A 27773-nucleotide genomic window follows, 5' to 3' on the forward strand; every position below is an offset into this window, starting at 1 on the left:
GCTACTAAACGTTTTTTACGACTGAGTGCTGTTCCATGAAAATTTTTTTTGTGCGTTTTAATTTTAGAACAAAAGTTTCCACTTTCAACGTTCCGTTCTTTAAATGCGATAAAATGGTTGTGAGACCCAGGCGTGGTTTTAAAAAAAAAATACGATGAATGAGGAAGGATGGGGCGCAGCCAGTACGTATTGACCAAAGCTTACAATACTTAAACACACGTAGTAGGGTGAAGGAGGCAAGAGACTCACAAGAATTAGTAAGATGAAGTTAACGGGACTGCATGTCTCATTCGTAGACACAATATAGTTCTGATGTAACAATGTACCACATCACAAAATGTTTTTCCTGCTGGTAAAGCGATGAAAAATAATGTAAATTTCTTTTATGGCGAAAGTGCAATGAAAGAAAATATTTATAAAAGAAAATTAATCATAGTGTTTGGAACCAGACGTCGAAGTCTGGTGTCGCGATTGCGGATGTAGGCAAGTGCAATACCAACACAATAAGCGCAAAACGCCGTGATAGACGATACCACAGGTATAGATGTGCTTATTGCGACGTGTTCAAACATATCATGTACACCGAGTGTCTTGCCGGACTGTACTTTTTTTTCAAAAGCTTAAACAGACCATATGGATGCTGTTTACTTAATCTAGATTATTGCAATTGCTTTGACAGATGGCATAATTTATTCAGCTTTTATATGACTGCCTTGACTAATCGTATATATTGATCGAGAATGACACGACGGTCTCATTATATGGTATATCTTAATCAAGATGTTATAATAAGAGCTGTGTGTAAACAGAGCTTATCCCGTCCTTTATTCTGTGATCACTGTGGCATGTTGCCGTCCATTTCAAGAGGGGCCTTGTATAGTTGCTAGTATCAAACATTCACAACAAAGATTGCTTACATGTTCCGTTAGTTCCTCTCTCACTGCATTCACATAAAAGACCTGTCGGCTTAATTTCTGTTTCTTTCCACTTTCATTTTTTCATTCCACAGAATGTTGCAAGCCAGCACAGTCTGTTGTTTTCTTTTTGTCAGCAGGTCAGGAGAGTTGTCCTTACATATCCAGTTTTTTCTTATTTGTTTTACTGCTGTTCAGCTGTTATGTTTTCTATGAAGCATTGTGCTTTGATACGTGTATGCACGAGTGTGTATTATGGTGTGAGGTAATCGAACGCCAGAGTAATATTACATATTCAAGAGTTGAATACACTGTTATCTATTTGTTCACTTTTTTATACAATGTGTGTATATGTGGGGTATGTGCACGCACGCCTGTGATATGACTAACAGCTTGATGTGTATTTCATTACAGCTTTATTTATCCACAAGGGCAATTCAAGATAATACATACGCATGCATGTTGAAAACAAGTTAACTCTCTCTCTCTCACATACACACATATATTCCAGTAAATACAGTTGGTGACCTTAGGTCACATCAGGCTAGTACAAGGATCACGGCCAGTCTTCAAAACAGACAGCAAGGCAGAGTTCTATAATTTTATAAGAAATCTCCCATCAGTAGTGCTTCTATAACTGCTAGTATACAGTATGAACAGTAGTGGAGACAAGCAGCAGCCTTGAGGGAAACCTGAACAGGGACAGCAGGATCTGAGAGAAGACGATTGACGGAAACTCTGCTGCCTGTTCGTTAAAAGGTCCAGGACTTAGAGAGTTGGGACAGATGGAAGTCTGAAACTAGGCTCTCCGCCAGCAAGCGAGATTGTGAACATTAAAAGCGCTTCAGTCACCACGCCAATGTAATGTCAAATCATTCTGTCATTGCAGGATGGAGTCCTTATTCTTCCGTTCTTCCGGCCATTTTAGGTGGTGTGTAAGAGAGACGACGTAAAATTAATAATCTTCCAGTGATTGAACCCGTCATTATCAATTACTCATCTGAACCCGAACTTCCTGTGAGCATGTTTGCTCAATACCTACTATACTCATGCCTGTTGGGATGACGTAGACGTGAAGTAGAGTGGACTGGGCGACTTTGGGGCAGGATGCTGGAGAGAGTTCGCTGTTTGTACTCCTCCCACCGCATGTTGACATCCAGCCGATCAATTAGATCCTCCTCGCTTGGGAAAGGTTTGTGCTGAAAAATGGCGCTCACTTTAACACTGATACATATTCGTACAAGTTAAAGGTCTACAAGCGTCCGATATATTTTTCCAAGATTACAGGTTGAGATCTGAGCTCAGTACAAAATACTACTGAACAAGTGTAGTGAACACCACCATACACAGAAGGAATAAAATAGGTATTAAAAATGTTTAAAAACACACTTTTATTTGAAACTGCACTAAAAATAGTAAAATATTTTTTTCCTTAGGTTTCAGTATTTAAAAAAAAATACATATAACTTCAAATATAAAAGTCTAAGGGGCAATCTTGGAACAATTGGGGGCATCGCCATTTTATATTTTAAATTTTATATTTTGAAGACAATCCTGAGACCTTAGGAAAAAATATTTGACCATTTTTAGTGCATTTCAAAAAAACTGTTTTTTTTTAAAAAAAATTTTTTTTTACACTTATATTAATCTGTTTAGCTTTTTCGAGTTTTGTAATTGGTTTTTGTTTTATTTTCTGACTTTATTCCTTTCTGAAAGGCCGAATTAGGGGAGATAACCTAGAGTTTACTAGTCATAGAACAGCAGTTATCTTCCCTAACTCAGCATATATTCACGCAAACTGAAATTTAAAAAAAAATACTTTCCTACTTATGGACTACTTAAAATGATCACCAAAAATGAGTAAGTGATGAAATTTTAAGACCTCGAAGACAATAGGAAGTGAGTGAAAAATAAATCAAAAAAATTCCAAGGACAGTTTTTTTTTAAGTGTGTAAAAAAGATAAAATAGCATCAGGATTGTGCGTAGGCTGCTACTACCCTTCAAGGTTCCAACCCATGGGAGAGCCCATTGACAACTGTTCTATCACTGAACTTTACTGACCAATTTTCTTTTTCATGAAAACCAGTTTACAAAACGCAATGTGGCGGACTTTCTGCTTGCTACGTGTCTGATTGTTTTATATATTGTAAGAAATGGTAAAACCATGGCTTCCAACCTGTCTGTAATGGTCAACGCAATTTTATTACAAGTGCTACTTACCTTGAGCCTAATGAGACCGTAGATTGCATCGTCGCAGTGGCGCATAAAGAACTTCCTGTTGATCTGTAACACCTCGCACTCCCCACTCACCTGACAACAAAGCGTTCATCTTGTCAAAAAGAAAACCAAAAAAAAAAAAAACAAAAAAACAACACAAAACAACAACTTAACATGCCACTTCTTATAGTTTACTCCATATAGTTTATACACATTAAGCTACTCAAAGGGGAAATAAACTGGTTGATAAATACAAAGACTCATTCTCGCCCTTTCTTGATCCGTATTTGGGAGTCAGTGGTCAGCGGAATGTATCATCCCAGAAAGCAATATCGAAACATTTTCAAAAAATAAGCATTTGGTGCCTCTCTCTCTAAGAGGAGCTCGTGCGTATATTTGTCCTTACTGTTTTACTTACCAAACTGACTGTGGGTCCTCTTTCTTCGGGATCTAAGCAAGCTCTAAGTCCCTGAAACAAAGTTCCCCTTAGACATTGAGACATCTGCAGCAGACGACTCCAAACTACTTTCAGTCTATGCTAAACCAATAAAATGTCAAATGCAATATCGAACGAACAATCAGAATCATACAGAAAACGACACCGCTGCTAATATCAACAACGTTGTGAGACTGCGATGATGATGACGATTACGACGATGATAATATGAACAACGAGACTACAGCACACACAGGAAATTTGCACTCACAAAAACTTGTCCTGGATACAGCGTTTCAATCTGCACGAAAGCTGGCAAGGTGTGGCTGCCCACCTGAATCACCTGAGAAGGAGAATCGATCTTACGTCCACTGAGCGAGCGGATAGGCGCCGCTACTCCCGACAGCGGAGTGTTAGGAAAGCTGGACGACCTCCCGCGTGCCATTGGAGAAGTGCCAGTCCCTCCCTCTGGACTTTGAGTCTTCCCATCATGCACTGGATCTGTTTTTCGGCAGTGATCGCCGGCCACATCAGGTACCACATTCTTTTCCAGAAATTGTTTGACCACCTGATTGTGATCGCGACTATCGTTGCGAACATTATCGTGTGTAAGTTGTCCAAAGCTCACATCGTCACCACAACCGGTACTGTCTGTTATGCTTTGATCAGGTCTTTCTGGTCTCTCTTCGCTGAGATCTCTCCGAGGGACAATCAAGGAACCTTCAAGGGGAGATGCAGACGGTACGGATAGTTGTTCGACTCTCTCCTGCACCATCATGTCCTCCTCAACATCTGCGTGGATTTTGTCGACGAACTCACTGCCAGTGACCACTTCCTCACAGGCCGGCACAGCGTCGATGACGAGCTTGGGAAGGGATAACTCTTGCCTGATTGGTCTCCCTTGTCTAGCCTCTGTTGATGGTCGCGTGATGAAGGCCTGTCTTAGTCCTCAGACAGAACATGGAGAAAATGACGAGTTATTACTTTGGTCCAGGGGTTAATTCTGGTAGTAATTTTATATGCATAAAACAACAATATGACCTGATAATTTTTTGGAAATTTGTGGGGGTTTTAAGTATGGGAAATATACAAGTATAGAAGCAAAACTCTAGTATATTTTAACTACACGACAAATAGACATTAACCCGTGATTCAGCCAAACAATGGAGTAATGGTCAAATTCAATTCAGCTTCCTGTGGCTGAGTAGAGATGTTTGCGGTGACAGCTGATTGCTACAGGTACCTTGTTTTGTGACAGGTAGGCTGACGCTGGACTGTAGAATTCGTGTTTTCGATGAAGTCACATGACATCGCGATGTCGAAGGAGGAGCTGACTTGACGAGGGCGCGGTTGACAACTTGAGGATGGTAGATGGCTGGCTTGTACGACGATTTAACTGCGGAAGGGACAGAACACATAGTTAACCTGATTGTTAGCTCGTTGGTGTGCGTGAGTGCTTGTCTTTTTGTCTCTAGAGATACCTCCCAACTCCAGGAAACCTTGTAAATATATACTTTTCTTAACCACCACTTGTGAACATTTTCATCTTCCACTCTCATGTGATACCTTACTTTATGTTTACTTCTAATTATTCTCATAATACTTAATGACCTTATTTAGTTAATTCTTTCCCGTAAAGGGTGATGGTTAAATGGAAAAATGTTTTTAGCGTTCTTTAAGGTATCGGTCTCTAAACAAGCAAACGCTAATCTTACTGTATCATTACCTTTACACAAGCCAGCTTAATCTTTCTATTCTCAATCAGGGACAAATAAGTGCTCCTACTGTAATCCCTGTCTTGTATGAAGTCGTAGAGGCGTTTCTTTCTGTAGAATGGCGACTGACTGTTCAGAAAAGCCTGAATTTTGCGTCGTCTGGCTTGGACGTCGATATGGCATGGGTCGAGATATTTCAGAACACGAGCCTCTCCCTGCAGAATAAACATATTTATCAACACACAAATTCTTATCCACACATGTGTACACAGACACATGTGCACACACATTTACATTTACACACACACACAGGGAGAGGGAGGAATGGATGACGAGACACATTTTGAACCAGTTTTTTTTACAACTCTAAAATATTTTATATCAATGGTTTACCGATTTAATCACGTAAATCCAGTCAACATTGTTGGCGTCCCTTGCAATCAACTGTCCGAATCTGGAAAATGAAAATAAACCATAAATATCCTAGTCTCTGATAAGACTATTGACGAAGATTGTTTCCCTTTGATTCTTTCGCATAGTGTGCGTTTTTTAAAAAAGCTTTGGATTGTTTTTTTCTACGAACATCACTCTGCTGCTTCATAAACTTTCTACACCCGTCAATATACAGATTTCAATGCACAGTTTTGTCCTAACATCACATCCTTGCATCCATCTGAGATTTTATGGCACAGCCTTCACGGTCATCTTGAACTTCGTAGGTGCACTTAATGAGGTTTAAATATTCTTCTTTTAATATTGATTGGGGATTTCTATTGGGACTAAATTAATTATGGTCCTCAACTATCGATCTTGTCAGGAGCTACACGCATAGCTTGCAATAACCATTAGTGTAATGTTCACATCATCAGAGCAATTAAGTTTACGTGGCTTTTCATGTTACGTATCTTGAGATCGGCCTAGTCTCACCTTCGCCCACAAACTAATCTCATGACTGCGGCCTTTTACTATGTCCGTGCGAAAGGCGGCGGCAAGGCGAGGTGAGTCAGAATAGTCCAATCACACCAACAGCAAACCTCATCAATTCCTAACGCGAGAGCATGATGGTGTCAGTTCATTTAAAAAAAAAAAGAGAGACCATGACACCGGAAGTGACGGCGTAAAAGGCTGGATGTGGAGGAGATAGTGAGTAATTAACTACTTTATTTAAGACTGGCAGTCACGTGAGGATAGAAAGGCAGATTCGTCCATCAGGCTGCTCCACCGGTTTGCTGAACTTACGTCCCCTGTGGAAAGTTTGCACGGGAAGTTCGAATTCCGTTCAATTAACGTTCAATTGTTCTTCAGTTTAACCGACAGTATACAATAAAATGCGCTGGAACATTCAGGCTGAACAAATACTGAGAAGTGGAATGGCATGTGGCCTGGTATTACAAAGACAAGACTGTATCACCCACTTGTACTTCACGACACTCCATACACCGGGTGTTTCCACCAGCCGCTGCATCGGGAAGTGTTGAAATACAGCGTGCTGCCTGAAAAAAACAAACAATAATAATAATAATAATCATCATCGTCGTCGTTGTCGTTGTCGTCGTCTGAGGCATTGTCATTTTCTTCGTTGTCATATTCCGTTTTGTCGTCATCGTTATCGCGTAGGCAGACTACTGTTACACCAACAGTTCAAGATCATCAGTGTCAACATTGACCGCCACTTTATGTAGGCGATGATATAATAAAATACACATGTTTATATTATGTGGACGTACTTGCATATTTCAAGATGTTTGAGGTTGTTAGCGTCATCAGCCATGTCAAAGATGACTTTGTAATCCTGAAGCAAGGCACAGAACAGAACATGAAATAATCAGTTAGAAATGCCAGTATTTCACACTAGATATTTTGTTCCACTTCAATTTAGGGCAATTTTTGAAAAGCCTGTAAAAGTGTAGTCTCTGTGGCATGTGCTATTTTTTCGGAATTGTTTCGAGTCTTTGCAAAGGTCACAGCTGGATGATGATGAGTTCACGTGATCTGACTACACTTTCGCATGTTCTACTACACCTTATGAGAAAAAGGCGAAAGGTTAACTATACATAAGTAACAATCTTGTTCAAAAGACAGGGTGTGACAGCAACAGGATCTCCTGTAGAGTTGCCACATGCGACTATTCAAAACTCCATGAAGAGGTCCCCTGGGTAGTCTAAGGAAACAGCGATGGACGAGACACTCCCTTTACGACATATACCGCTCAAGGCAATATATAGGCTACAGTTCAGACTTGGCCATAATCCAGAAATAATCACGAACTATAATGTCAAAATATTTTAAAAAACACTATACAGCAGGATTAGCAGAAGTCTGTTCAGACGATAAAACACAGGCGCCATCACCTCTAAGAAAACAAAAGCTCCGGCTAGAGATAAGGAAATCAATCGGCACCAACAACACGAAAGCGAGGCGAGGGCGCAATGTCAGTGGGTCAAACACCAATCGATGTCTCTGGAGAAAAACTTGCTCATAAATCGCTCCTAGGCTCTCGCTATCCACGGAAATTAATAGCTGCCACAGTCAAGCTGTAAAAGTAATGACAGATACCAAGAACATCTGGCGTAAGAGCGAGTGAGAGAGAGAGAGATACAGTTTGAGAAGAGACGAATGTGGAATGACAACGAAGACAAGAGCGATGATGTAAAGAAAACAGATTACCTACGTTAATAAACAAATAAATAAATTTGATGGACAGTCCGCAAGGTCCATAATATGTTTAATGTTATTTCAGTGACGTAGCTACTTACCAGTCAGGTCTAGTGAACGTAACGATTTCTATCCGGTGAAAACGAATCAGCTTGTCTCGTTACAGTAAAGGTTTGCACAGTGTTCTCGCGAGGTGTTCAGACAGGTAAACTGTTGCCACGATTTGCGCTCACGTGAGTCCGCCAGCCTGTCACGCATGGCTGAGCACACGGCGCTCTGCTGACTGAGCCGCTTGCTGGTCGCAGTCTCAGCCCCGCGCTCTCCTGTTGGTGGGCGACTCGGGCAACAGTCTTATTAACAATATCTCAGCAATCGATGATCGCTGGACATCTTAGGTGCTACAGTGTGTGTGTGATTGTGTTTGCGTGTGGGGAGGTCTATTGTAACCAGCTATACCTCAAAGGGCACTCGCTTGACCTTTTGCGCTCTCGAGCGATAAGCATGGCATCGTCAAAGACACTTTTGTGTAAAGATATACCACGAGGGCAGACGGCTGAGCAGCTAATAACGTCACGCAGCACTGTCATGCTCTGTTGATCAGCTTGGACTGCCATACCAGAAGTTTACAATGACTACCTGACACTGAACATTTCAGGGACTATTAAATAAAAAAGGTAGCTTCTGGACAGCTTACTGGAAAAGAATGAATGACCCGAACAAAGGTCATAACGTCATAGGGAAATATAGGTTTATATATACTATCAAACGCAAACTTTGTTCGTTCTTTTGTTCAAAAGGACAAAAGTTATCTGTTTTGAAAGATTCCTTAAAGTTCTTTTTTTTTCTGAGGACCTTTCGTAGGGAGGTTGAGAAAGCTCTAAGCGGCAGCATCGAGGAGGGGATACTTCTGGTCCAACTTTGCTGAAACACATCGTACATTTTCTGTGCAATTGATGAAATTTACAGCAAGTTGTGAGTATTTTGGTTAAAGAGCTTCCGAAATAAAGCTGCAAGATGCTACAGTGCAAGATCGGGTACAAATATTTACTCCTCTCTGTCAGTCGTTTTATTGAAGCTTGTTTGCTATGGATAGAATGGAACGACACTCCTCATTCGCTTTAGTGTTTCTATCTTTAGTTTTTGTTTATTGACCAGGCATCTGTTGACCGGACCAGGCTTGTTGACACAGCAATGATACGAAATCTTCGTGAAAGGAGCTGAGAGAAGCTGTTGATAACACTTCAGAATTGATGTGTAGCGGTAAGAGGTTGGACCAAGAAGCCGGACATTGCAAAACATTGAACACGAAAATAGCATTAATCTTAACATTTAACAAGAGAACAAAGCAAAACTTAGCACTGAGCATGACTACAGTATTAAACCTAGTATTTAGGAGGCCTACAACTGGCATTTTCTTTGAAATATTTCTATTTTTTTATGTAGTATTTATATTCATCTTAGAAAATGAGCGTCTTAGAAGAAAAACATTCAGAAGAAAACACTGTTACATATGTCTATCATGATAAGCAGCACCTTTGCAATACTCACCTGTCGGTGCAGGTAGAGCAGTTCTGTGTTTGTCTTCGTCACCACCGTGTAGCGCCGTCGTCTGCAGCAAAGCAAGTCTGTTTCCTACAAAAGAGGCAACAATCAACACTTCCACTGGCAAAGTGCTTTGAGGTTACCCAACACGCTTTAGCAATCTGGTTATTTTTGTGCATTTGTCCAGTTTATGGAACACTGAGTTTCCTTGAAGACAAAAGCGAAAGGTCGGGAGTGGGATGGGGTCATACGTCGAGCCAAAGAACTAAGGAACCTCAACCGGTCCTTTAAGCAAAACAACAACAATGTACCCTGGAAGAGATCGACAACCAATCCTCGATCTGTTGGCGACAACATCCATCGCTCCACTCTTTGCATTTCTCTCGCCTTTTTTGATGGCACCAAGAGGAGAAATCCTCCTGTACAGAACCACAACCTTAGACCAATCGGAGTCATAAATTATTTATTCACTTCGCCAAGACAACGTTACGTTTTTAGTCGCATAAAATGAGTTTATTTTGCGAGTCGTAGCGGCTGAAAACGTTTAAAAAAATATTTCTTGATAAGAAACCTTATTTTATTCTCTGACTATTCTCCATTATTTAGCATTATTTTGCATTTCTTTTTTGTCATTTACATTTTCGTGCATTTGATTGGTTCTTTTGATTTTGAGACCCTGCATGGGGCGAATTCTCTTCTTGACACCTTTCAATCAATGCAGCAAGTGTAGTACTGGCCCTTATTTCTGTGTAACACTTCAATGTTGCTTTACCTTTTGTAATTTGATGGCCGGCTCTGTGGCTGGTCTGCCTGCCTTTTACAAGCTTACACAAAACTTCAGAGCTTAGAACGTCTTGCCGTGTACAGATCTCTGGATACACTTAAACCATTAGTGATTGTAGACATTACCTTACAGAACTAACTTCATCAGAGTGTCGAAGAGAACATTTAGCAACAGCACGTTGTGTCCTGGTCTGTTTTCTTTGACCGAGGATTGCATCTTTCCTTTTCGAATTCATCTTATGCAGACGACGCTATTTTTAGAAATATTATCCTTTCGTCACTTCCTGTTTTCTCTACAAATCCAGATATGATTGAATATTTATCGTGCCTCTACATCACAAAATACCACCCGCATATTTTTTGTTTATATTTGTTTTGCTGTTTCCAGCGCTTTTTGCTGTGCGATTGTGTTGCCCTTTAAGGCTTGTTGAGCAGAAGATATTTATCATACTTTTTTACCCGTCCACTGGAAATTATTAGCTACACGTATGGCAAGATTTCAAAATATGTTTCAAGAAACTGTGGATGCTGGTTATGACTGAAATGTCATGAAAGTGAAAAGAAATTTTCTTTCTTGACCAAAGTAGGATTTTAAAATTATGACAGAATAGTCTACCATATATAAAGTAGAAACGTTGAAACTGTAGCTGTGTGGGGTTAAGCTCAGTGCCCTTCTTAATGCGATCGTAATCAAAATAATGATTGTCGCCTGGCTGAACCAATCGCTCGGCTGAGCACGAAGCAACCGGAAGACATGCATTCTTTAACGACCGATCCATCAATCAGCTGTTGAATACCACTGTGGATTTTATACTCCTTGTGTGTGTGTATGTGTACGCGAGCCTGCGCACGCGTAAATGTGCACGTATTGATGGTCAATGTTTCTATTTATGGCTTCGCGCGGCAGACCCACTACAAAAGCCACGTCAGCAGATCTATAAAGACAGAAAATTTCCACAGCGTTGCTGTCAAAGAAAAATAATTATTGGCCACATCATTGGAACTTGGAAATCATTAACTCACGAAGAAGAGCTAATGACTAACGAGAATAATCGATAAATTGTAATGAATATCAGGGCACCCCACCTCTATATGCCCAATAGCCCTACTCAAAAAAAAAAAAAAAAAAAAAAAAATGTAGCACGTGACAGCATGATCAAAGGTGTTTTGATATGCTGATATAGTGACTCAAATTCTCCCCTTCCCTCCGACCCTCGATTCCCAGCCCCTCCCTTCACTACCGTGCCACTTCGTCCCAAACAAGTTTAAGTTCTGTACCAGACTGGTTTTTGTTTCATGCTCTTTGAAGCAACGAATCTACGACTATGTACACACAGGCCAGAGGAGGTAGAGGGCCTTGGTGAACCCGATCCGCCGCCTTGAGCTTTAGAATAATATAATAACTACGGCCTTTGAGGTTTTAAACGACTGGTAGCAGGTACTTGGCGCTTCGGGTACAGGTAAGATCAAATGGAGGACTGCCAAACAGGAACTAGTCAAAGTGGTGATTGTTGAAAGTACATAGCAACGTTCAGGTGTTTCTTTAGGAGAGAAATATTTATAGAATAAAAGCAGTCCACACTAAATTACTTATCTCTCTATTTTCTTCTCTCTTATATATATGTATGTTTCATAAATTTGTGTTCTAACTGTACACGTATTAAAATGTGCATGTTCACAATGTGCGAATGCGCTAACATGGACAGTCCTGAAAGATTAAAGACAAATAAGAAATTAATATTACAAAGAATAGAAAGTCCAGATGTCGTGGCGATATTACATGATATATTATTACAGAAAAAATTGTGTTACTTCAAATTAATTTCAAACACAAACAACACCAATGAGAATATTAAAACAATAGTTGCGTGCTGTGCTTACCCCAAATTTTTCACCCGCATGGAGTTCCTTTGGGTGCTTTTTGCTCTCGTGTTTTTCAATCACTGGAATGAATAAACAAAAACAACAACGATAATAATGCAACTATAACTTCACTCACTGTAACCTTATTTGCATCAATTGCACTATTGTACTACAACGGCCCAACAGCCTCAACCGTCGGACGTTCGAATCTAAACGGGTGTAATAGCTGATGGACCACACCAGATGGGGTTACTCGCCATTTTCTGTATTCACAAGACAGCAGACGAGTCGTCAGGTCACCGACGAGAACAAGCCACAGCTTACTCTTCTACTTTCACTCATAACTAAACGGGTATTAGACTGGTTAATATATAATACTTAATAATAGAAGACTGGTATAGTGCACTGTCCTGTGAAACTATTTTAGGCGTGGTTTTGAGACATACATACATTGCCCGGAGAGCACGAAGTATATTCCATCGGCTGGGTGACCTTGCTTGAGGATCACCCTGTTAAACCTATACCTGCAACAGACAGACAGACAAACACACTTGAATGCACTCTGTGACATAAGACCGACTTAGCAGTTTGGTCTTCTGATTCATGAGAGTCTTTCAATACCTGATGATTATGTTCTTAAAATGCTCTTGTGATGGTCCTTTCGTGCAAAGCATTCCGTAGCCTTCATTTTATTGGATTCAATACCTCGAAATAGGAAACCAACATTTCTTCCAAAAACTCACATAACTGTCAATATGTTTGAAATGAAGGTTTGGAAGACATCAGATTTGCCATATTTTGTATGATTTGTCCATAGTGTTACAAAGCAAAAAAATATCAATAGAATTATTTATTAGAAGTAAGAGGCGCCCTTATAGTCACTATTCTAAAGTCCCTTTGTCATCGTTTGTGTTCTGTGAAAAATCTCATCCTTGTTTCAACCCGTCGCAATCCCAGAAACACTTTAATTAAACATAGCACTTAAAATCAAATACTCTCTATAATGCTGTATAAACCTAAAAACATCTTTGAGTTAATTATAAAATGTCACCGGCTTGTCTTACTTGTCATAGAAAGCCCTCTGACATATTTGCTTTTGCGTTGAAAGGGTGTAGCTGGCAAAGTCAGTAGACAATGTTTTGAGGCAACGGAGTATCTATACAGAAAAAAATGTAAATAATCAGACTATTAACAAAAGTATGTATCTTGTGTCATGTCTAATTTCTCAAAAAGGGAAATGACAGATTTGATAAGACAGTTAAATGAGCTTAAATCTCTGTAGTTTAGAAACAGTGGCTACTAGAGTAGCATGGAAACAGAGGCTACTAGAGTAGCTTAGGAAGCAACAAAGACCAAGCTGATAAGAAGACGAGCAAACAGACAAGTTGATATATTGCTGATAGTTCTGCTGAAATATTGAGCTTATAATCTGTAAATGTCCTGAATAAATGGTCATCAACTATCATAGGAGCTAAGCCACGGTGACAAAGTACAGGAACAATAATATTATCATATTATTATGTTGCGATGTAGGTAATCCACACATTACTGCATCCATTTCAATTTTCTCGAAGCAGTGGATACGACATGGTCAAATAAATACTGTGATGAAACCATGGACACGGACTTTGTTACGACGAGTAGTACTCATCTAAGTGTAAGAGGTGGAGTGAGGAGAGACTTAATGTCCAAACGAGAGTTGTTGTTCTTTGAGACGTTTACCTCGGCGATCTGCTCTGGTCGTCGTTGGCCGGGAACGATCGACATCATTTCACGCAGCTTGTCAGTCAGGATAAACTTGAAAGACAGAGAATTAAAAAAAGAAACCCTTCGTGAGTCATTAAATAAATCTTTAAAAGGAAATATTGTTTTCCGTAGTGTTAGCCCCTTTCATCTGCCGCTTATAGCTTCCACAAGGGTGGGTGTTAAAGAGAGAGAGAGAAAAAAAAGAGAGAGAAAAGGGACATAACTAGGAAGGGGAAACAACCAGGACAGTTTACGGTTCCTAATGAAGTTGAGCTTTAGCGGCTTTGTGAAGGCGCGTTATTAGAATGGTGATATCGCATTACATTCTTAAGGGAACACTTTTTTTTAGAAAGATCCAATGCATGTTTTTATTCTCCAAGTTCACATCGACATGCCAGCAAGGATCGTAGGATGAAAATAATCTATCTGCTACACGTATCATAGCAACCTGACGAACGTATTCAATCAAGCACGGACAGCCCCGTCCCCCCCCCCCCCCCCACACACACGTTGAAGAATGGACTAATCAAATCTTCTTCTTCAAATAAAAGAAGAAGACAAAAGAATGAGAGAAGACGGAGGAAGAAATGCTTACTTCGGTTCGGTGGTCACGGCTGAAGTCCGCCGCATCAAACGTCAGTTGAATCAATTCTTTTGCATCGTTGGGGACGAAGGTGACAAAGGCACGGGGACCTTTCCGTCTCTTCTGAAGGTTGCTAGTGGCAACCGTGGTGTCAATCAGTGCGTACCAAGGTTCCTTCCTCAGACCGCGCCTCAGAGTGCTGAACAATTCAAGAATACAATTTCAGATGGTACTACAACTGGAAAGATTAGTACACGAACACAAAGATACAAGTCGGCGTGGGACTATAATCTCAGATTTCTATGTCAAACGATGACCCGACTTCGAGGGAAATTATCTGTGGAACAGATTACTCCTTCCGTTTTGTGCTTTTTTATAATAAACACAGAAACAATAGAAGTTGAAGCCAATTGAATTAATAACTATTAACGAGCTAGAACTGCCTAATATTCAAATGCCTGCAAATGTTCTCTAAATCTGATTGATTTTGATGAACACGTGGCTTTGTTTTGATCATGCTTGATACGATAAAATATCACCAAGTTACATAGTATGTATTCAATCAGAGAAGCCATCAAGAGAGCATGGTACAAGCCCATAGGTGAGGCTGTTTTTAAACAACTGTGCACGACGAGTAAAATATTCAAAAGAAAACTAGTAAAATGTCTGGGCAGAGCAGTCAGCCTCGAGTTCATAATTTAAATAGTTCAGCAGCTGATCTAATGACAGACAAAAACATTTTACAAAAAAAAAAAGTGCAGGTGAAAAAACTAAGCGATATCAACTGGGAACAGAAATTATTGCAAGTCGTAAATCATGTCAGCCTCTCCTGTTAAGCATTTTTGGATGTTGTTGTCGCTTTTCTGCGATCGTCTACTCACTCTTTGCAGATGTTGCACACTTTGATCAACAGCAGCACCACCCTAGACATCCGGCGGAATCGAGAAGCTGGCTGCAAACAAAAGGGATAGAAGGACAATAGTAGTGAAGTGTGATATTGATAATTTCAGAGCGATGCATATGTATATAGATAGACTGACTGGAGAGAGATAGAGAGAGAGGCAAACAGACAGACAGACAAGGGAAAGAAAATTAGCGTAGAAAGCAATTATTTTATAGCAGCGTTTTTTGTGCACATACCCTTATCCAATGCATTTTTTTCTTTTTCCAGGAATATGTCATAAAATTAGGGTGTGCATCCCACAGGAGAAGCCAACCACTTGCAAGATTTCTCAGAGGTCATCATGAGTTCTAATATTTCAATTTAGTTTTGGTCACAAACACATCCACCGTATCAGGAAGCGAAGGCTGTCATATGTCCTAGCCACCAATTTGGTTAAATTTTCCTCGCTCTTCTTACTCTCTCACCCTCTCCGTCTGCACTATTCAGATTCTCGACGATGTGAAGACAACAGTATGAAGAATGCACTCTGTCAGACTCTGAGCACTTCTCGGAATTAATCATAAATTGTTGTCTAGTCACTGATCTGTACCAATTCAAGTCATCGAATCACATGTCCAATGTTTTTCGACGACAAAGTAGCCGAGACTACCTTCTGTTCTGTCTTCCATTTCTGTAAGCTTCACAACAAGGTTAGCCTGCCAGGGGTCTTGAAGCAGTCAGTAGAAGAATGACTGAAAGCTAAAACAAGGGTGTCTCGAGTACATAACACAGTCGTTCCGTCATGCCCTCAACGACTCCAGCACTTCAGTGACACTAAGATCCAAACGGTCAAGACGGTTATAGCAGAAAGTCACGCCAACTCAGTGTGCAAACAAGCACACAGGATTAACAGTGGGAGCTCACACCCAGCTAAGATATATACACCCGACTACGACATATAATTATAGATACGTACACCTGACACTCTTTGGTTTCAGAAAAAATATCTCGGTGCTCTTATTGTTCGACACAGCGACCGTCCATGTCGATAAAAATGCGTAGATACCCGCGTACACGTCGGGTGTCTTACAGAGGAAACCAGGCAGGGACATGTTAGTGCGTGCCACCCCGAAGAACAGGTATTACCTCATCTGTGGAGGTATCTACTTCAGGTGAAGTGGGAAGTGTAGACATTAACATAAGCAAGGCATAGATAGACTCAAACCAGAGTTAAATGCTCTCTCTCTTATTTATATATATTTGTATATATATACAAATACATATTAATTACATAATTTCTATTTTAGTACATAAACTATGTAGAAATGCCATGATGGATGGTTTTCAATGACCGACGGATGCAATATAAAAATTGTGGCACTCTCATAGCCCAATGTCTAGTAAAAAAGTGATAATGGAAAGACCTCACTTAAACTAGAAAAAAACCGGACATAAAGTTGTAAGTATTTCATCTGAAGCAATAGAGTAATGTTACCATCTAAAGCAATTTTAGAACGTCCAAAGTTAAAACAAAGATTAAGAAGCAGCTATGGTCCCCGTTAAATGAAGTTCGTGTGAGTCATATGTCGCAACATTGTGAGGACTCATTCATCTGCAGGGATAGAACATGTGAGACCTCGTTGAGTCATACGTTAGAGCACGATAAACCTGATATCAAGCCGGTGATGCCTCACTGATTCACTGAGTGCAAGGAAGAACATTGAACACACCTGCAGTTTTACCATGCAGAGATACAAAAACAAGGCGAGGGTATTCCACGCTAGGGAGGTCCTTACAACTCCCCTGCTGTTACATTACACTGCTAAGCTTATTCCTCCCCACCCTATCACCACCCAACACCACCGCCACCCCACTCCACCCCACCCTAATCCACCCCACCCCGACTGAGGGTAACGCACATTCATATTTCCTTCCCCAATAGCGGCAAGTGGCAGGTAGATAAGACAGACTTATTGACCTTCCGTTGCCATTGTCATGCAACGATCCTTCCCTTTGTCAGTGAACTCTTCGCGAGATTACTGTACGACACAGACAAGAGCCTCTTGAGAACCAGCGCCGTTCGATGATCAAGTTTCTTTCATCAGATTTGTACCTGTGTGCTGTTGTCGACACCGTCGTATTATAATTTTCTGCAGGCAATCTCGAGAGGAGATTGAGAGGTTTACGGGATATTTGTTAAAATGAAAGAAAACAAGAAAACAAAAACACACCGCTGGTAATTGAATTTGGTAGTGATGTATTGGATAAAGAAAAAAAATCAATTGAATTAGACATCAAGTCGCCTCAGACATTGCCGATGCAAGCTAAGAAATCAGAAGTCTGAGCTGGTTGCAGTCGTTAAATATGTGGCGTGTACATTTTGTATGATACCAACCTTGTCTTTAGTCTCTTTAAAAATAATAATGATGTCGAAGATGATGTCGAAGATGATGTCGATGATGATGATGACGACGACGGCGACGACGACGACGACGACGACGATGATGGTGGTGGTGGTAGTAGTAGAAGATTTATTTAGCGCATTCCTCTACACGGAAGCAAGCTCAAGGCGCTTTATATGCATCGGTAGGTATGTCATCATGTGACAGAGAAGGACATCGCAAACAGACAAACATACACACATGCACATTGAACATCACCACAGACACGAAGTAACGCAGAGACAGTGGCTACCTCTGTGTCCTGGATGTAAGTCCTGTCCAGGCACAGAAGTCTCGCAGCCTGGACGTCCGTGAAGTCTCGTGTCTCAGTCGTGTTGCCCCTGGTCAGCCGCACGGCCTCACCAATCATGGACTTGAGTCTGTGTTTAGTGGTCAGCTGCAGAACACACAAAATTGCTTTACATAGAGTGGTCAGCTGCAAGAAACAGAATGCTTGTAAGTGGTCTTTTGACATCAAAGACACACAGAACCCTTTGTCATTACATATTTTGTTGACAATGTGGGTTATGGAACATTAATAATTTCATTCACGCTTACATCTCTCTCCCCCTTCTCTCTCTCACAATACGGACAAAAAGACCGTTTCTTACCGACAGTGCTCTTTTCAGCATGACCTCAGTTTCATCGTCAGAATCAGCATCGCTAGAAGTTTCTGACAGATGAAAGGCTTTGGATGCCATCGGAAACATTGTTGCCATGGCCAGCAGTCCGGACCATCACAGGGTCCACTTCAGGATTGCACAAGGAGACCGATGCTGATCGTCAGGAAGGCAAGGACAGTCTCTTTTTCTGCGCCTGCTACACCAGTCACCTGCACACGGCATGTGCTAGCAAGGAAGCGCTCCAGTCAATCACATGCATTATACATAAAGCAGCACTTACATAAAATGGAGTCTGTTTGCAAAGTGTTAAGCGGAGTTTCATTCCTCATCATAAACCGTGAGTACAGTTGCGGCCCTTCTTTATAAAGAGGAAGTATTCAAACGTATTGATCAACTTTAAGGGAGCTTGTTTTTCGTGCATCACTGCACCTGAGGAGAAAGAAAGATGTTGTGGTTTTGTGTGTGTGTGTATGTGAAATGGCTGCTGTGGTGGTGGTGTTGGGGGCGGGGGAGAAAGGAGAGTAGAACATGCTCCATGAAGACCTGCTGCCTCAGATTTGTTTTCCCGACAGCCGAGTGAACAGAAATCTTCAGTCATAATAATGAAAAGTCTCACTAGTATGTGTAGAAGTCAGATAGTGAGAAATTAAGTAAATAAAGAATGGACCATGGTTGTATAAATATACACCAACAATTAACTTGAATAAATGGAAACAAAGAGTCTTCAACAAGCTCACTAGAGTTTTGTTTTTGTTGCAGATTGACCGCCGAATTAAACTATTAAAGAGCATACCGACACTCAGAATGTCTGGAAACAAACAATACTTGCATCTGCTTGGACAAGAACAAATAAAAGTAAAGAGAAACACAAAAACAAACGTCCTAGAAAACATGAAACCTGTCTACAAGGGAGTTCAAACAATCATCAGCAGACTACTCTGTATGTGTGTGCTTGTAGCTGTCAATAAATTTATTCATTGTGTGCAACAAAAATATAGATCACCATACCAACGAATGAAGAAATATTGTTGCCTTCACCCACGACGACGATTCCACACAGCTACTTCTATAAACAAAGAAAACGTGATATCTCTAGCAACTGCTACTCTTGTCATAAATAGCAGACTTAGTGTGTTCGAAAGAAAGTTTGTAATCAATGACTGGTGTTAAAAAATTCATGCATCACAGAAGTAAATAGAACAGTAGACGTTAAAGATGCCACATGGAGGATATGTTGGAGGAATCTAATCGATGTCGGGAATGACACTGAAACTAATAAAACATTGCCTCTATGAAGTAAAGGAAAACAAGAAGGTTGTTGGCACTGGAATAACGTGTCATGTATCTATACACAGCAAGGAAGGGTAGGAGAAAGAAAGAAAGAAAGAAAGAGAGAGAGAGAAGTTGGTATATATATATAGAGGTATATGCGAAAAACGTACAGCACAATCTGATCAGAACCAGTACAGGAAAACATGGACACACACACAAACACACACACACACACACAAACACTTATCAGGAAGAAGGTTATGTACAGATGCGTGTGTGTGAGGTATCATTAGCCTCTCCAAATGTTCTGTAAAAATCCTGCGATGTATAGAGAATGCTGCTATTTCGACAGAGCGAACCATTCATCATTCTGATGCCTTGTAATAACCAGCAATATATAATTATATATATAGGAAGTCGCTATGATGCAGTTAAGAGTAGCATGACGATCCATAAAGTATGGTCTTCTGTACGATGCACAGCTGAGTGGGATACAAACACAAAGACCCATACATAAACCTATCAACAGTCTATTTACTTCTATTTAAGTTTGTAGGGGCATACATAGCATACATGAAAAATAGAAGTAATGTCCGTCCATCTATTCATACTTACAAATAGTCATATCAGCAGGTGAGAACAGCAGAGCAGGTGCTCACACTGGTGGACATATATCTCACCTCTTCGACGTAGCAACAGTCTGTCGATGCTTTCGGAGGCACCAAATATTTTTGAGAATCACCTGGTCCTCCAGGACCACTCATTCATCTCTCGGCTGTCAACTCTGCTGGTGATATGATTTTGTGATGAGGTCTTTCGTCGCGAGGCTGGAGCTACCTGTTCATCAACGCACAGCAACTTTGGACACTGAGATGCACCTGTGCTCTGCAGAAAGTTAAGAAACGGATGCGTAGGTCTCCCTGAACATAATGAACACGACCCACAGGCACCAATTAAGTTATGAGAGAAGAAAGGTCAGAGGTTGGTTGCCAGTGGAATCATCACAAACCTAGATAACTATGAGCAGGTACCAGTAAGTTCTCTGACAAGGGGTTACGCCCCAATTCCTCCACCTCTTTCTATCCGTCTTTATAAGTTCTGGATGACAGACCTGTCTGGAGACAAGATCAAAGTTCAGTCTGTGATACTAGTTATATTAGTCTCGGCCATCTTTCGATTATCATTGTGAGCTTGTGGAATCAAATATTGGGATAAGTTTGGAGACACCAATTCCAACTCCTTACATTTGAAAAAAATGTCAAAAGCCAGGTTGTCAAGGGTTTTACCAATCAACCGGCCTCATCTATCAAGTCTGCCGACAGTTAGAATGTACAACCTCTTGGGAATATTTTCCTTCCAGCTAAATCTGCTAACACTCGATGCAGTCGACAGAAAGAAGATAATCTTCAAAGGTGGCAAAAGAAGAGCTCGGAAAATAACCATCCCTTCGTCCTTTTCATGGTGACTCATAAAAATAAAAGCCTGGAATAACTCAGGGGAGTAAAAGGTAAGGTAATAGTTCGCGAACATTATGCAATGCAGTATTTAGCACTAAGCTTTTGGCAAGGAATGCATTGTTGTGCTCGGAAATATGAGACTTTGGAGACTTAGTGCAAGCTTTGTCTGCGTCGCGGGCGTTTAACTGCAAAAGTGCACCACAAGCGAGCAAAAAGGCAATGAAAGAGGACAGTATCCGCCCGGGGGACAATCTGCAGGGCAAAGCAAAAATCATACTTAGCATAATATGACGGAGGATTACAATCTCCACACGTGCATTCACTCAAACCTTTTCTGTTCTCTACTCCCACGCTCTCTTTCTCTCTCTCTCACACAGACTACCTCATAAAAATACCGTTAAACGCTAAAAGCTTCTGCAGCTATTTTCGTGTAGTCACTTCAGTGCAATGCTGTTCAGCTACATACAAGAGTAGAGAGCACGAACTTGTATTATTGGACTGCTGGCTGACGATTTTTTTACAGTTAACTACTAAAACGAGGCAGGTGTGTACAAAGCTTCCGGTTGAGTCACATTTATTGTTAAGGCTCGCCGAGACTAACAGCGGAGAACTTTGCAAGAGGCTAAGCGTTGGTCTCGGCAGACAGACAGCTGTCCACCTGTCCATGTCCGTGTAGAGCAGGAGTGGGCAATTAATTTTCCCAAGGGGCCGCATGAGAAATTCGGATGGTTTTAGAGGGCCGGACTAATATAGTTAACTCAGTTTTACCCAATACTGTATATATAGTATATATACTAGCGGGCGGGCCAGCGAGCGGCCCCGCGGGCGGGCCGGTCAGAGACAGGAGGCGGGCCGGCACTTGCCCAGGTCTGGTGTAGAGAGTATTACTGGACTAGTATGCACTTAACAGTTCAAACAGAGACAAGAAGGAAATGCTTGAGTGGGAAAGACTGTCGGAGGGTTAAAAGTCATCAGAGACCTTGTCATCTGCTCTGGGATCTGCTACAGAATTACAGGTAGCTTAATGTAAAGCAAAGACTACTTGTTGAACTACTGGCAAACCCTGCACCACAGGGCTTTGTTATAACTTCAGCAGACTGTCTAATAATGTCCTGCTTATTAACTCCTCTACAGAAATGTCAACAAAACTGTTTCTCGGTCCTTGTAGACCCTTTTAGTATTTGCACAATAGACCTCTAGATAGCGTGTTAATTGAAACACTCCGGTGGGGGTAACGGAAGAGAAGCGATGACAGATAGGAACACGAATCACCATAATTATATTTTCTTTCAGCGCCACGATGTTGTGTTGACAACACCACTCCCTATGAAATAAATGCTTTATGAAACACAGCCAACAGACTGGAGTCCGCTTCGCTACAGCAATTAGCGAACAACGAGCGACTAGACAGACTCGGATATATTTATTCGTTCGTCTGTATGCCCGTGCATACTTGCATTATCTTTGCCACTGCTAACTTTGGTATTGTTATTGCATACAGAACTATACACGTGCTTTATCTGTCGTATTCCTAAATTCTGCCGTCCAGTACCATGCTGAGTATACAATTAAAAGAGAATGTAATTACAAATGTACCGTAAGACAGTTGACAGATATTTAATTGAAAATATAAATATAAATTAAGTGCATCACGGGACCTGTGAAACTGTGATCCTCTACAGCAGAAGTCAATTTTGCTAAAAAATAAAGAATAATTAAATATTATGGACAAACAAGCAGTCAAATATATTCTTTTTACCTTTTTTTTAGTCTATGATGGTAATTCACACATACCACCTGGAACACGCGTACACGCACACAACCTTACACATCATTCTCATTTGCATCACAAATCAACGCTCTCAACCCTCGCCTTTCCGTCCTGTGCCTCATACGATCGTCCTCCATCTGGTGCTTGGGAACAGCAATAACATTGACAACAAATCAAGAAAGGTCAGGCTGAGTTCATTTCCACCACACCTAGAAGGTTAGGTCGCTAACGAACCGCGGGTTGTAAGTCCCTAGGCTCTTCATGCTTCTGGCACTTTTCTCGTACTTGGCGCACCGGAACCTGTGACCTGTGGGCTTCAGCTCAATTATTTACAGAGACCGGAATGCCCCTCAGCTGAGAAAATCTCTTTTGTCTCTCTTTCTCACGCCTGATCACCGTCACGTGGTCGGATGAAACTAAGGGCTCACGCCATTTTTTGTGGTCTAAGGTCACGTTGTGTTCCCTAAGTCATACGAGATTGTGACTCCTCTACAGAACTATCAGTAGAATTGTTTCTTGGTCCTAATAAGCTTTTAAAATCTGACCTCTGACATTTCTTACGTACAAAGGGGCAGATATAGAGTCCACAGACCACAAGAACACTAACACATCGAGCATTATTATTTAAAATTTTAAAAGTGTTTATCACCTTTTTCAGTGCAATGTAAATAGCTTAGAAGACTAAGTCTCTCAGGTACAGTTATATTCGAGAAAGATATGAGTAGTGCGCATGCCCAGCCTATAACACAGATTTATGGGAATGTTGTGCTGAGAAAGTAGATTATGTCGGGTTACAAATTTTACCGTTTTGGTCCTTTTGATTAATTAAAGTCTGAAGATATTAATGTTTTACATGTATATATATTCTCACATCAAGAAGAATTCGCTTGAATAACAGATTGGCAGCCTTCGAGTACCGTGGGGTCAACAAGGGCCGACATTTGTGGACTCATGAATGATAACCCTGATTTTCGAGTTATTATCTCTTATCTGTCCTTGATAATATTATCTTCCAACATAAGTCGCTCCGTTTAGGAACTTGAGTACGTGCCGACCTCCTTAGAAAACGTCCTCCAATCACAGAGGCAAAATAATAATAAAACAAGTCAGTATATTTAGAGGTTCGCCAAAGTGTTGATGACCAAAGACATTACAGACACAGCAAATGGAGTCCTTTACTTCAGGTAGACACAGTATCACAAATTGCAGCCGGGATTTTATAAAGAACATTATTATATAGGCAGGACATGATTATAAAAATATCAACAAGCAAGTTTTGAAACTCATATTGACTTCACAAGTTTATATTCTGTATTAGCAAGGTTACTACATCGGTTTATTTCGTGTGATTTTTAATCATTTTAAACCACAAACTTATTACGTGGGGTTAACATTTGAGGTCTTATCGACGATCAAACCTTGGAACACATTCTTTATATAGTACAACACTAACGACAGTGCAGATGCACCATACTTATATCTTTTCTTCACCCATCATCTTTTCACCGGTAGGATAACTCCATCTTTTGATCCTGGAAGGAAGACTTTGACTACATGATAAAAAGCCGTCACGTGATCTAGCCTCATATTTAAAAGCAAGGGTCGAGTGACCTGGACACTCTTACTGTTTGACTCAAGAATGAAGGTCCCGTCGTCCTCGTCTTGGTTACCTTGATGACCTGCGCCCTTTGTGTGCCTTATGTTCGAGTATTTTCCAGCTCCAAATCGGTGTGTATACAGCTGTATGTTTATATCTCTTTTGTTTACTGAAACCGCTACCTGTCTCTAACAATTCCTTCAATCATTTATAAACGATGACCTTTCATTGTCATGTTGTGACATGTGTGACGGACAGATTGCCGGAGAAGAATAGAAGGGACTGAGATAGATACATACTATTGCTTTATGAGTAGATAATGTAAAAAAAAAAAAAAGAAAAGATATACATGATCTACCTTTATCTTTGCTTGTTTCGTCAGCGGTTCATTCTCTTTGCTCGGCACCCAGTTTTTTAAGAATTGTAGAGCCATCTGCGAAATCGCAAATACTACCTACAAAGTAGATCGTACAAGCATGCGTGGAAATTTATTATCATTAAATATACAAGAGAACTAGCGAGACATCTAAGTCTTAAAAAAATCACAAGATGGAAGAATTTATAGTGTGTTGCGTGTGCATATGAGAATGTTCGTGTGCATGGACCAGCGTCTGTGATTATGAGTGCGTATGTTAACTGAGATGCATCTAAGACTTGCTTACTGTGCAGATTAATTAATGAAGGACACCTAGGAACCGACAACTTTGATGCTATATGTCATTGTTTTTCTGTTTGATGTCAACTGTTTTGCTGGATTTCATGGCAGCGCGCAATCTGTCTCGCCACACGTTTAGCTGAAGTTTATGAAACAATTATCTTTGATATCATTTGCTTTATAGGTGGCAGAACATATTCTCTGAGGTAATATGTTGCAGGAGCCCAAGAAATCAAAGCTGAAGGCCTTCAGCTTTAAGAACTGCGTGGACCCCAGTAAAGAGATCGGCGTGGTCAACAGCCTCGTTTTCAGTCCCGACCCCCTGGTGTTCCCGGATCCTTTGGTGTGTCCTTCAGCGTCACTGCCAAGAGCACCGTGGATGCTCCTTTGAAGGTCTTGTCTGATGTCACTTGTTGCAAATGATACACAATATGTCAGATAAATAAGGGATGAGCGGAATACGAAACATTTCTAAAATGTTTAACTTAATTTTTTTCTTGTCTTTTTTTTCGCTGAAACATCACACGGCATTTACCTGGCAAGAAAATAGAAAAACGCTGAAATTCCAGCATTGGACAAATAGGATCATGCACCTACGACGACCTCTGTGAAATCTTGCAATGAGTTCCATATCCCTTCATGAGATAAACGGCTGCAATGATCCCTTTAGACAGGTGAGCTAATTATAGGCTTCTATTCCGCTAATTGATTGATGCTTGATTGACTGACTTTTTTGAAGTCTTTTGTTAACACTGACATTGTGACTGATATACCAATCAACAGCCTTCAACACGCGCTACCTAGTAATTCCTAGATGAAGTGGTTTTAAACAGCTATGCAGCGTATTGCTGATTCATGCTTCAGAAAAATGTCACCAAAAACCGCTTCAGAACACAAGCATTTTCAAGATTCAAACTGAACGTAATAAAATAAATTTAAAAATGATTAGGCCGTGTAATGAAACTTTGCAGGGGTATAATCATTACAACATTAATATAGATTAACAACAGCATGCGATCTGAGGATAGGCGTAGGATGGGTTTTACACCAACCACAACTAAGGTTCAAGCGCAAGAAATCACACTAGTCAAACAATTACCATCACAGAGAAGACACCGTGCCCGAGACGAACGAACCCAGACAACCAAATCTAACCGATTGGTAACAAATGCTAACGCGTTGCCACCACATGACCGCCCTCCCGGATCTGAAAAGCGCCACAGATAAAGAACATTTCCTATGTAGTACCCGCAGCAGATTGTAGCTCAATCTTATCAAGCTCCCTCCAAGTTATCGCAACTGTGTTCAGCTGATCAGAAGAATCCTATCACGGGGGAGCTACCTGTTATGTTGGTCTTTTCTTCTGACATTTATCATTTTCAAATCCGCAAGACCATTGAAAGAAAGCAACCAGGTACTAAAACTTCGAAAGATGTCCCTGCAGCGAAGAATTAAATGTATAGCTTCTTTGAATATATTTTCTTGTCGACAAATGTCTCGTCTCGACTGGTTGATGAAAATCCCGCACTCGCTGAACATCTCGGTTGTAGGAAGGTTAAGTCCTACAAACCTCAGCTTTAAACACAGATATAAGCAACAGCGATCGCCACACGAACGGCAAGAGTCCAACGCCTGTAGGATAAATACTGACATTCTATCCTTCCTCAGTCGCCTAAATGATCGACAAATTTATAGACGAATGTAGACATCACTGCCAACCTGAGCCATTTGCAGTACTACTCACACAAACGACTGAACCACACTTATCAACGCAGGGCATGCCATCCCCTAGGACCCTCCATGATACTACCATAACAACTGTATATCAAACATCATTACTCACATGTGACTAGCAACCCCAACACCTACGCACATGGAGCCAAGCAAGCATGCATAGAAGCAACAACCATTAGACTAAAAACCATTATCGTCTGCACGACTGCTAAAAACCACAACTATATTCTCTGATCATCCCCCTTCCAAAAACCACCCAGCATTGCTTCATTAAGTCCCTACCATGAAAAAAGAAAAATGTTTGAATTATTAGGAACTAAAAGAAAGAGACAAAACAACAAAACAAAAACACCTAGCACACAAAGAAAAACCCACCAACACAACACACCACAAAACACAAATACCACAAACGCAATAATGAATTACTAACCGTCAGACTTCTAAATATATACCAACCAACCCCACGACTCTGATGTTGATGATAAGCTCTCTCAAGGTTTTATAATCATCTCAAAATGCATCGCTCGCACATACCAAACTTCTTACATATATGCACAGACTAAAAGCACACAGAACTAGCCTCAAACGAAATCGAGTTAGTAAACAATATAATCCTTAAACACACCGATTACAACACCAGACAGACACAATCCCTAACAAGTGGAGAAATGTAGTTCTATGACTTGTATGTAAGTTTCGGCTAGACTGTGTTTTACATTTTGAATGTCTACAGGAGAGAAAAACGTAAATGGTTTAGTTGGTTTGTGTTCAGAATGTGAAATCGTTCCCAATGTGGTCATTGTTCATTATAAGAGTGCATTTTTTTTGACTGAAATAAATCTTTTTCTCTGAAGAAATATTTTCCGTGTGAGTATGACTATTGCA

General features: G+C 40.7%; 1 protein-coding gene across 2 annotated transcripts; it reads right to left on the reverse strand.

Annotated features, from left to right (window-relative positions):
* Positions 1-42: 42 nt before the first annotated feature.
* Positions 43-19458, reverse strand: LOC112560867. Of its 2 annotated transcripts, XM_025232962.1 has the most exons (19): positions 19411-19458; positions 18391-18611; positions 18033-18176; positions 15337-15407; positions 14468-14654; positions 13849-13923; positions 13191-13282; positions 12577-12650; positions 12145-12206; positions 9487-9570; positions 7011-7075; positions 6699-6776; positions 5677-5737; positions 5354-5498; positions 4812-4964; positions 3840-4516; positions 3551-3601; positions 3136-3225; positions 43-2113 (listed from the first exon to the last, which is right to left on the reverse strand). In XM_025232962.1, the coding sequence occupies exons 2-19, from the start codon at positions 18496-18498 to the stop codon at positions 1946-1948; spliced, it is 2385 nt and encodes a 794-aa protein (XP_025088747.1). In that variant the 5' UTR covers positions 18499-18611; positions 19411-19458; the 3' UTR covers positions 43-1945. The 2 variants fall into 2 exon arrangements, with proteins under 2 accessions (XP_025088747.1, XP_025088748.1); XM_025232963.1 differs by lacking the exons at positions 18033-18176; positions 18391-18611; positions 19411-19458 and adding an exon at positions 15596-16305.
* Positions 19459-27773: the final 8315 nt, after the last annotated feature.

This window comes from Pomacea canaliculata, linkage group LG3 (assembly GCF_003073045.1).
Source record: "Pomacea canaliculata isolate SZHN2017 linkage group LG3, ASM307304v1, whole genome shotgun sequence".
Taxonomy (NCBI): Eukaryota; Metazoa; Mollusca; class Gastropoda; order Architaenioglossa; family Ampullariidae; genus Pomacea; species Pomacea canaliculata.